Source organism: Pristiophorus japonicus, chromosome 11, assembly GCF_044704955.1.
Source record: "Pristiophorus japonicus isolate sPriJap1 chromosome 11, sPriJap1.hap1, whole genome shotgun sequence".
Taxonomy (NCBI): domain Eukaryota; kingdom Metazoa; phylum Chordata; class Chondrichthyes; family Pristiophoridae; genus Pristiophorus; species Pristiophorus japonicus.
This window is the reverse complement of record NC_091987.1, coordinates 137,272,811-137,284,827: the sequence shown is the minus strand read 5'-3', so window position 1 is coordinate 137,284,827 and position 12,017 is coordinate 137,272,811. Positions and strand designations below refer to the sequence as shown.

At 49.6% G+C, this 12,017-nt stretch overlaps 1 protein-coding gene across 1 annotated transcript in view; it reads left to right on the top strand.

Moving 5' to 3' along the window:
* LOC139275589 (maestro heat-like repeat-containing protein family member 1) overlaps positions 1–11,152 on the top strand; it is a 28,820-nt gene extending 17,668 nt beyond the window's left edge. Inside the window, exon 4 of the mRNA XM_070892760.1 lies at positions 10,982–11,152. Within this exon, the coding sequence (XP_070748861.1) occupies positions 10,982–11,152 (171 nt within the window). The remainder of the gene's footprint in view (positions 1–10,981) is intronic.
* Positions 11,153–12,017: the final 865 nt, after the last annotated feature.

Below are 12,017 nucleotides of genomic sequence, written 5' to 3'. Positions count from 1 at the left end.
GGCCTGGGACCAGAATCTGCAGTGGACATTGGGCCCAGGGCCAGAACCTGCAGTGGACATTGGGCCTGGGGCCAGAATCTACAGTGGACATTGGGCCCGGGGCCAGAATCTGCAGTGGACATTGGGCCCGGGGCCAGAATCTACAGTGGACATTGGGCCCGGGGCCAGAATCTGCAGTGGACATTGGGCCCGGGGCCAGAATCTACAGTGGACATTGGGCCCGGGGCCAGAATCTGCAGTGGACATTGAGCCTGGGACCAGAATCTGCAGTGGACATTGGGCCCGGGGCCAGAATCTACAGTGGACATTGAGCCTAGGACCAGAATCTGCAGTGGACATTGGGCCCGGGGCCAGAATCTACAGTGGACATTGGGCCCGGGGCAAGAATCTACAGTGGACATTGGGCCTGGGACCAGAATCTACAGTGGACATTGGGCCCAGGGCCAGAACCTGCAGTGGACATTGGGCCTGGGACCAGAATCTACAGTGGACATTGGGCCCGGGGCCAGAATCTGCAGTGGACATTGGGCCCGGGGCCAGAATCTACAGTGGACATTGGGCCCGGGGCCAGAATCTGCAGTGGACATTGGGCCCGGGGCCAGAATCTACAGTGGACATTGGGCCCGGGGCCAGAATCTGCAGTGGACATTGAGCCTGGGACCAGAATCTGCAGTGGACATTGGGCCCGGGGCCAGAATCTACAGTGGACATTGAGCCTGGGACCAGAATCTGCAGTGGACATTGGGCCCGGGGCCAGAATCTACAGTGGACATTGGGCCCGGGGCAAGAATCTACAGTGGACATTGGGCCTGGGACCAGAATCTACAGTGGACATTGGGCCCGGGGCCAGAATCTGCAGTGGACATTGGGCCTGGGGCCAGAATCTACAGTGGACATTGGGCCCGGGGCCAGAATCTGCAGTGGACATTGGGCCCGGGGCCAGAATCTACAGTGGACATTGGGCCCGGGGCCAGAATCTACAGTGGACATTGGGCCCGGGGCCAGAATCTGCAGTGGACATTGGGCCCGGGGCCAGAATCTGCAGTGGACATTGGGCCCGGGGCCAGAATCTGCAGTGGACATTGGGCCCGGGGCCAGAATCTGCAGTGGACATTGGGCCCGGGGCCAGAATCTACAGTGGACATTGGGCCCGGGGCCAGAATCTGCAGTGGACATTGGGCCCGGGGCCAGAATCTGCAGTGGACATTGGGCCCGGGGCCAGAATCTGCAGTAGACATTGGGCCCGGGGCCAGAATCTGCAGTGGACATTGGGCCCGGGGCCAGAATCTGCAGTGGACATTGGGCCCGGGGCCAGAATCTGCAGTGGACATTGGGCCCGGTGCCAGAATCTACAGTGGACATTGGGCCCGGGGCCAGAATCTGCAGTGGACATTGGGCCTGGGGCCAGAATCTACAGTGGACATTGGGCCCAGGGCCAGAATCTGCAGTGGACATTGGGCCCGGGACCAGAATCTGCAGTGGACATTGGACCCGGGGCCAGAATCTGCAGAGGACATTGGGCCTGGTGCCAGAATCTGCAGTGGACATTGAGCCTGGGACCAGAATCTGCAGTGGACATTGGGCCTGGTGCCAGAATCTGCAGTGGACATTAGGCCTGGGGCCAGAATCTGCAGTGGACATTGGGCCCAGGGCCAGAATCTGCAGTGGACATTGGGCCTGGTGCCAGAATCTGCAGTGGACATTGGGCCCGGGGCCAGAATCTGCAGTGGACATTGGGCCTGGTGCCAGAATCTGCAGTGGACATTGGGCCTGGTGCCAGAATCTACAGTGGACATTGGGCCCGGGGCCAGAATCTGCAGTGGACATTGGGCCTGGGGCCAAAATCTACAGTGGACATTGGGCCCAGGGCCAGAATCTGCAGTGGACATTGGGCCCGGGACCAGAATATGCAGTGGACATTGGGCCCGGGACCAGAATCTGCAGTGGACATTGGACCCGGGGCCAGAATCTGCAGAGGACATTGGGCCTGGTGCCAGAATCTGCAGTGGACATTGAGCCTGGGACCAGAATCTGCAGTGGACATTGGGCCTGGTGCCAGAATCTGCAGTGGACATTAGGCCTGGGGCCAGAATCTGCAGTGGACATTGGGCCCAGGGCCAGAATCTGCAGTGGACATTGGGCCTGGTGCCAGAATCTGCAGTGGACATTGGGCCCGGGGCCAGAATCTGCAGTGGACATTGGGCCTGGTGCCAGAATCTGCAGTGGACATTGGGCCTGGTGCCAGAATCTACAGTGGACATTGGGCCCGGGGCCAGAATCTGCAGTGGACATTGGGCCTGGGACCAGAATCTGCAGTGGACATTGGGCCCGGGGCCAGAATCTGCAGTGGACATTGGGCCCGGGGCCAGAATCTGCAGTGGACATTGGGCCTGGGGTCAGAATCTGCAGTGGACATTGGGCCCGGGGCCAGAATCTGCAGTGGACATTGGGCCCGGGGCCAGAATCTGCAGTGGACATTGGGCCTGGGGTCAGAATCTGCAGTGGACATTGGGCCCGGGTAGAATCTGCAGTGGACATTGGGCCCGGGGCCAGAATCTGTGGTGGACATTGGGCCCGGGGCCAGAATCTGCAGTGTACATTGGGCCCGGGGCCAGAATCTGCAGTGGACATTCGGCCCGGGGCCAGAATCTGCAGTGGACATTGGGCCAGGAGCCAGATAGATGAAGTCCCGGCCTCCACTCACAGTTTCTGTGGAACCACATGTGAAGTGGGACCTCCGTCTTCCTCAACATGGTGTGTGACATCAGAGAGGTGGGGCTGGAGGAGAGCAAACTCCCAGGCCAGAAATGTCCACATCCTCAGCCTGGTACAACACCAAGCACCAGCAGGTGCATTGGCTCTCAGCAGGTCAGATGTGGAGCCCAGCTGGGGATTCGGGCCTGGACACCAGTAGAAAGCAGCCTGTTATTTTGGTTCCCTCATTAAGAGGCAGATGTGATCGCATAAATAATCTGCTCATAACGGGGCCTCCAGCTCCAGAACTCGGGGCTGCCCAATGCCATATTACCCCTCCCCCTCCCGAGGTCCTGCCATCCGCAAGCAGGTGAGGGAACATACCCCCTGGCCACAGATACTTTGGCGGGGTTCAAAGCAGAGTTCTCAGCACTTACTGTGCAAGAGCAGTCCCATAAACTTTCAGGGTCATCAACAATGTTTTCCTTTGGGTCGTTAGGTGTCAGCCTCGGCTCATTGGTGGGACTCCCATCTCTGAGTCGGAGACTGCGAGCTTCGGGTCCCAGTCCAGAAACTTGAGCACATAATCTCGGCTGACACTTCCGTGCAGTACTGAAGGAGTGCTACACATAGAATCATAGAATGGTTACAGCACAGAAGGAGGCCATTCGGCCCATCGAGCCTGTGCCGACTCTCTGCAAGACCACTTTAGCTAGTCCCACTCCCCCGCCTTCCCCATAGCCCTGCAAATTATTTTCCTTCAGGTCCTTATCCAATTCCCTTTTGAAAGCCACGATTGAGTCTGCCTCCACCACCTGTTCAGGCAGTGCATTCCAGATCCTAACCACTTGATGTATAAAAAAGCTTTGGTTCTTTTGCCAATCACCTTAAATCTGTGTCCTCTGGTTCTTGACCCTTCTGCCAATGGGAAAAGTTTATCTCTATCTGCTCTGTCTAGACCCATCATAAATCTCCTCTCAACCTTCTCTGCTCCAAGGAGAACAACCTCAGCTTCTCTAGTCTATGGGACTCCCCTACTTCTCTACACTGTCTGGTGAGCCACCTTTTGGATGAGTTATTAAACCAAAGTCTCATCTGTCCTCTCAGGTGGATGTAAAAGATCTGATGGCAATATTCTAAGAAGAATAGGGGAGTTCTCCCTCATGTCCTGGCCAATACTTAGCCCTCAACCTACATCACTCGCAAACAGATTATCTGGTTATTACCTCATTGCTTTTTGTGGGACCTTGCTGTGCCAAAATTGGCTGCTGCATTTCCCTTCATTACACAGTGACTGCAAAAGTACGTTGTTGGCTGTAAAGCACTCTGGGACGTCCTGAGATTGTGAAAGATGCTATATAAATGCAGTTTCTTTCTGTGGTTAGCTCTGTCTTGCTGAAAGTAGGAAGGGGATCCCCAGGAACGTGTGGATTCACAGGAGGGACCCCCACACAGAAAAGTTTGAAAGTTACTGGTCGAGACAATCTGGAAGTGCTTGAGTATTTTCGTTACTTCATTGGTAAATATGTTTTAAAATATATTTGTATGCCAATGCTCCCATGTTAACCGTAGCTGTCAAATCAGCTGTAAGTTAATCCATGTCTGTGTCGGGGTTAAAGGCCAGAGTTGCTGGACCGCCAGCAGGATTCTGATGCCTAGCACCTCACCACCAAATCCACAGCTGATTATAATTCAAGAATAATGACTAACCTCTCACTACTCCTTGGAAAATAAGGCTGGAATTTAACCAACGGTGAGAGGGCGGGATCGGAAGTGGGTCAGGGGTCAAAATAGAAATGATTGACAGTGGGTGGGGAGCCCGCTGTCACCCCACCTCCTTTCTAGTCTCCCATGTGTCGGGTCTGTCAGTGTTTCACAGACCCGACACCAAGCGACGGCACAGGCAACTTAGATCATTCAAAGTTAGTTAAAAGACAATTAAACACCATTTTGCCCAGCACTTACCATTTTTCTAGCTTTTTCATGAGGATCACGGTGCTCAGGGATCATGTCACGTAAGCGGGTTGGGTGTTCCATCAGTATCCATTCTTCTGAATAGTTGATAGCTGCAAATGTGGTATAAAAGCTACCATTTCATAGCTGTTCACTTTCCAATCCTAGAAGCTGGAACCTTCAGGATTTGGAAGATACATTTGAGCTTTATGGAGACTGGAAGTGTTTGGAGTAAACATTCCATCCACTTTCACCTCCTTGAAACAATCTCTCTCCCATTGACAGATCGCTTCTATCTTCTCAACTTCAGTTGCTAACTATTTCATCAGCATTGGTGCCCTTGAAAAAATATCACCTTAGCCTTCAGAATCCCAACATAAATCAGCCCCAACACCGGCATCACCAGGCACACCGGCATCACGAGGCACACCGGCATCACCAGCAACACCGGCATCACCAGGCACACCGGCATCACCAGCAACACCAACCTTCTCCACAATCACCTGATGCTGCACAGGACACAGGACATCAGCACTTGACCATATTGCTGCCCGGGACACCAGGATGGCCTCACCATGGCCAGCTTTATTTCACTTGACATTGTACACTCTGGCTGCCACATGATGTGTCAGATTTGTACCACCCCACACCAACACCTTAAAGCATCCTAACAATACCCAAGCCATTCATTTTACACTCATCAGCATTGTGGGGGGAACTATTATGTCTCACCATTCACTACAACTCATTAAACCACTTCATGGAGGTGCACACAATTCTGTCCAATAACGCAAAGTGTTGAAAATAAAGATGTTGATGTTTGACAGCACATGAACAGAAACTTTAATTGAACATTGGATAAAACACCCAAGTGCCTACCCTTGTGTGTTGTTACTTGGTACGATTGGACTAGGATGAGTGTGTGTGAGGGGTGGCTAATGAGATGGGGAAGTGATAATATAGGTAGAGAGAGGGATGGGTGGAGGTGCAAGGTAAGTTGGTGTGAGTAAGGATGTGCAGGAGTAGGGTGGAGAAAGGCAGAGTGATGGGGATGTCATGATTGACACAACAGGATGAGGTTGAGTGTGGCTTTGCAGTAATGTTACGTGATCTACTGAGATCATTGAAAGACTTGCGCCACTGCAGCCAGGTCCTCCTCACAACATCCCTGCTTGTCCTTTCCTGTGCAATGTGCCACAAGACTGCGTTGATCCCCTGGGGAGGTCTCTTACACCCATTGGAAGGGAAGAGAACCTCCCTGCGTTCTGTGACTGGGAGTGATGGGAGAGCCTGGGTGCAGCCGTGCCCCTCTGTGCAATGGTTGTCAGTGTTTGCAGCACCTCAATGCTGTACAACGTGACAGCACAACTGTCAAAATCAATGGGGACATGGTCCCTTTAAGGAAACCGGCTGATGATGTGTCAGTAAATGACATCATCAGACCCGCTTTCCTTTTAATTGGCTGGGAACCTCACTGGGTGGGCTTAACAAGCCCCATCAAGGTAAAATCAATTGCAGAGAGCGGGATAGAACCGGCAGCGGGCCGAGACCTCACTACAAACCCGGTATGTGAAATCGCGGCCTATGTGTCGAAATGAGTTGGAGGAACAAAGGTTCCTCTGGAGGTTCAAACACACAAATCACAAAGTAGCAATGTAGGTTAATAAAGCCACTCAATAAACAAAGCAGCAGGGTTCATTTCGAGAGGGATAGAATTGAAAAAGCAAAAAAGTTATGTTAAACTTGTATAGGACCTTGGTTAGACCACACTCTGAGTACTGTGAACAGATCTGGGGCCAAAATTCAGGGTCTCAAAGAGACCCGTTAATGCCTGTTTGCAGCGGCCATTGATAAAAATCGAATGGCCACCACTTTGGGGTCAACAGGCCGACCCGACCTAAATTCAGGTCGAGGATTTTTCGGCCTGGACCCCATCCCACTCGAGTGGTTGCACCGCCAATGAAAACAATAAAATGTATAAGGCAGGTGTTACATGTCCTGCACTTGTACGGGTAGGTGCTGTGGGAAGGGGAGGGCTGCTGGGGGTGATTGAGGAGGGGACCAGGGTGTCGCAGAGGGAGCAGTCCCTTCACAATGCTGAAAGGGGAGGGGAGGGGAAGATGTCTTTGGTGGTGGCTTTTTATGTGACTCAGTGTCAAATTTATTTGTTTTATCTTACAACACTGCTGTGAGGTGCCTTGGGATGTTTTACTATGTTAAAGGCGCTATGTAAATGAAAGTTGTTTTTGGATCATGCCGGAGGTGGCGGAAATAGCGGAGGATGATCCACTGAATGTGGAGGCTGGTGGGGTGAAAGGTGAGGACAAGGGGAACCCTGTCGTGGTTCTGAGAGGGAGGGGAAGGGGTGAGGGCAGAATTGCGGCAAGTAGAACTGACATGGTTGAGGGGCATGTTAACCACGGTAGAGGGGTATCCTCAGTTGAGGAAAAAGGAAGACATATCGGAAGCATTAGTATGGAAGGTGGCATCATCAGAACAGATGCAATGTAGATAGAGAAACTGGGAGAATGGAATAGAGTCCTTACAGGAAGCTCGGTGGGAGGAGTGTAGTCCAGGTACTGTGAGAGTCAGAGGGCTTATAGTGAATGTTTGTCAATAGTTTATCCCCAGAAATAGACAGAGAAGTTGAGGAAGGGAAGGGAAGAGTGGGAAATGGACCATGTGAAGGTGAGGGAAGGGTGGAAATTGGAAGCAAAGTGAATAAGCAGTTTTCTTGTTAAACTTATTCTTCGCTTTATTTTTGTTAATTGCTTTCAATCCTGTTACAAAAGGCACAGAAGCAAAAAAATTACAGGTAACTGAGACAGGGAAATTGGGAGAATATTGTGCAGGATTTCCAAATCCTATTGGCTTCTTGGGTACAGCGACATGGGGGCTAAATTGGATCATGTAGCACCTGTTTTTCCACCTAACACTGAAAAATGGGGCCCAAGATGAGCGTACAAACTTCCAATGGGGAATGTGCAGGACGCCATCTTGGTAAAAGGGGTTTGCATGCACACACCACCATCTTGGTAATGGGGTTTGTGTGCACGCACCACCATCTTAGTAAAGAGATTTGTGTGCACACACCACCATCTTGGTAAAGGGGTTTACCTGTGCGCACCTAACGACTGTCGGCAACAGGCAGAGCAGGCAGGTCACGACATAATTCAGTGTGCAACTGTAATTTGACACCAGCAATTTTACAACTGCACCCTCCAGCCAGCACCACGTCTTAACCTCGTACAGCTGAACACAGCATTAAACGGCATGTCGGATTTCCCCACACCAGCGCTATTGAAAGGGATCATGAGCTAGAATTATAGAATGGTTACAGCACAGAAAGAGGCCATTCTTCCCACTGAACCCGTGCTGGCTCGCTGCACGAATACTTCAGCTAGTCCCATTCCCTTTCCCCGCTAATGTTTCTCCTTCAGGTACTTATCCAATTCCCTGTTGAAAGCCACGATTTAATCTGCCTCCACCACCCTTTCAGACCGTGCATTTCAGATCATAACCACTTGCTGCATAAAAATGTTTTCCTCACGTTGCCTTTGGTTCTTCTGCCAATCAGCTTCAATCTGTGGCCTCTGGTTCTTAACCCTTCCGCCAATGGGAACAGTTTCTCTCTATCTACTCTATCTAGAGCCCTAATGATTTTGAACAAATCTCTCCTCAACCTTCTCTGCTCCAAGGAGAACAGCTTCTCCAGTATATCCATGTAATTGACGTCCCTCATCCCTGGAATCAATCTCGTAAATCTTTTCTGCACCTCTCCAAGGCCGTCACATCCTTCCCAAAGTGTGGTGCTCAGAATTGGACACAATTCTCCAGTTGAGGCCGAATCAGTATTTTATAAATGTTCATCGTAACTTTTGTACCCTATGCCTCTATTTATGAAGCCCAGGATCCTGTATGCTTCATCAACCTGCACTAGCACCTTCAATGATTTGTGCACGTATACCCCCTGGTCTCTCTTATCACGCACCCACTTTAGAATTGTACCCTTTAGTTTATATTGCCTCTCCACTATTCCACACAACAATGATTGCAGGAATTGACCCATTCTCTCTCCTCCATATGGATAAATATTAGGTATCAACAGTAAGTGTGTTATTGAGAGAGAGAGCGAGGGTGTGGGGGGGAGAGTTATAGATCAGTCTACTAACAGTTAGTGTGTTATTGAGAGAAAGAGCGAGGGTGGGGGGTGGTGAGTTATAGATCAGCCTACAAACAGTAAGTGTGTTATTGAGAGAGAGAGAGCGAGGGTGGGAGGGTGGAGAGTTATAGATCAGTCTACTAACAGCAAGTGTGTTATTGGGAGAGAGAGAGCGAGGGTGGGGGGTGGAGAGTTATAGATCAGTCTACGAACAGTTAGTGTGTTATTGGGAGAGAGAGAGCGAGGGTGGGGGGTGGAGAGTTATAGATCAGCCTACTAACAGTAAGTGTGTTATTGGGAGAGAGAGAGCGAGGGTGGGGGGTGGAGAGTTATAGATCAGTCTACGAACAGTTAGTGTGTTATTGGGAGAGAGAGAGCGAGGGTGGGGGGTGGAGAGTTATAGATCAGCCTACTAACAGTAAGTGTGTTACTGGGAGAGAGAGAGCGAGGGTGGGGGGTGGAGAGTTATAGATCAGTCTACGAACAGTTAGTGTGTTCAAGATTTATTAAGTTTATTAGGCAGGGCCTTGGGGCTGAAACTTGACGTGCTGCCAGTAGAATATTCCAGACTGTAACTGTTACAACGGGGACACTGCGAACATAGCTGTGATCACGTGACGGTTGAAGGATGCTGATGCACGGTGAATAGGCAAGATATTAAGAATTAGGCCGAAGATTATCATATCAGGCAATGTGCAGCAAAAGGACCAAACAGGAGAGAGAGGGAAAGTTCCAGCGCTGCTGAGGAAAAACAGAGTATAAGAAGAAACATTTTCTTTCTTTCAGGAAGTACAATGGGAAGAATGCATGCCTACGTTCAACTGTGCTCTGTCTACTGATAACCTTCTGCTTGTAAATTGCTTTATATGCTGAATCAACAAATAAAGTGATTGTAACAGGAACCACTGACTGATTTAATTACTACTGAAGTGAAAAATGCATGTTTTTTAACACTTACCCACACAGATAAGTCTTACATCATGGTTAATTCAGCATAAGCCCTGCGGGAAATAAAGACAAATGATTAGGTTGAATCGAAAGGAAACCAGTCTTTACAAGGGAAATACATATTGCTGAGGGATGTATCAGCCAGGATTACTATTGCAAGGCTACAGACCAGTCATTGCAATAGGAAGTTGTCAACCACAAACATCACTTCTATTATAAAGCAATCGAGCGAGAAGATAGATTGAATTTATCTGCATTGGATGAAGAACATGTTTTTCATCAAAGAACAATTGTGTCATTACAGAAACTGTTACATGAACGTGTTCTATTGAGGAATACACTGAGGTGAAGAAGCCATCATTTGTGTGTGTCATTTGCTTCATTATAATTTATCCCGGACTTTTTAAAAGTGGAAATAAATGGAGTGGTTTGTCAAATATACAGATAACTCTTTTAAAATTTAAAGTAATGTAACCAATCAGTAGAATATACTTCACCTCAGTGAATATCAAACAATATCTTAATCAAACCTTAAACCGATTTTATTTCTGTTCCTGTCCTATTAACTGAATGCCATCCACTTCCTTTAAAGGCAGCACCAACATTACGTATTTCCCTGCTCATTTCTCAAACTCAGCTGATTACTTCTGAACATTTTCCAGTGGACACTGTGATTCAATGTGTGTTATGTTTAAAGAATGTTCCTGTAGTCTGCACTCCATAACTGAGATGGCCTGGAACCATCCGCCACATTGTCAAGTCAACAAATGAAGAAGTTCTCTGATGGTGTAACTTGATGCACTTTCTGTACCCCGACACAGGCAGACCGACTCGTGCTGTGTTTGTGAATGTCTGGAGCGAGATCACTGTGGAGGTCTCGGGGACCTCCATTCATGACCACACCACCACCCAATGTCTCAAAAGGCTGAATGATATCATTTGACTGATGAAAGTGAGCACATGTTCCTCCAACTCCTCACCGTCCATCTGCGAGCCTCTCCTTTACATTCTCTTATTTCCCAACTTCACTATATAGTCACTGAAGCACCATTTGATTGGTGAGGCCTGTATATATATATATATATATATATACATATGTGTACGTTCTCGCAATGGAGGCTCCCTTTCCTGTGAGAGTCACACCTGCACGTAATGGACCCACACTCGCACTAATTACCGAGGTCACATGACACTGCCACTCAGCAACCCTTCTTTGCTTTCCAGACGAAGGTATCTCACAACCGTTTGGAGCAACAGAGGACTGGTGGGGGCAAGCCAGATATACAGCAGCTCAGTCATCTTGAAGAAAGGCTGCAGCGGCTAGTGGGCCCACATGTTGCCTTCCCTGTGGCCGCCGGTCGTGTGGATCCTGCTGGGGGCAGCATCGCTAAGTGAAAGCTTTCCTTTAATGCCATCTCTTCCTGAAAGTGCCAGTGCCTACCACGTGTTTGCTTATAAGAACATAAGAACATAAGAATTAGGAGCAGGAGGAGGCCATCTAGCCCCCCGAGCCTGATCCGCCATTTAACAAGATCATGGCTGATCTGGCCGTGGACTCAGCTCCACTAACCCGCCCGCTTCCCGTAACCCTTAATTCCCTTAGAAACATAGAAACATAGAAAATAGGTGCAGGAGTAGGCCATTCGGCCCTTCTAGCCTGCACCGCCATTCAATGAGTTCATGGCTGAACATGCAACTTCAGTACCCCATTCCTGCTTTCTCACCATACCCCTTGATCCCCCTAGTAGTAAGGACTTCATCGAACTCCTTTTTGAATATATTTAGTGAATTGGCCTCAACAACTTTCTGTGGTAGAGAATTCCACAGGTTCACCACTCTCTGGGTGAAGAAATTCCTCCTCATCTCGGTCCGAAATGGCTTACCTCTTATCCTTAGACTGTGTCCCCTGGTTCTGGACTTCCCCAACATTGGGAACATTCTTCCTGCATCAAACCTGTCTAAACCCGTCAGAATTTTAAACGTTTCTATGAGGTCCCCTCTCATTCTTCTGAACTCCAGTGAATACAAGCCCAGTTGATCCAGTCTTTCTTGATAGGTCAGTCCCGCCATCCCGGGAATCAGTCTGGTGAACCTTCGCTGCACTTCCTCAATAGCAAGAATGTCCTTCCTCAGGTTAGGAGACCAAAACTGTACACAATACTCCAGGTGTGGCCTCACCAAGGCCTGTACAACTGTAGCAACACCTCCTTGCCCCTGTACTCAAATCCCCTCGCTATGAAGGCCAACATGCCATTTGCTT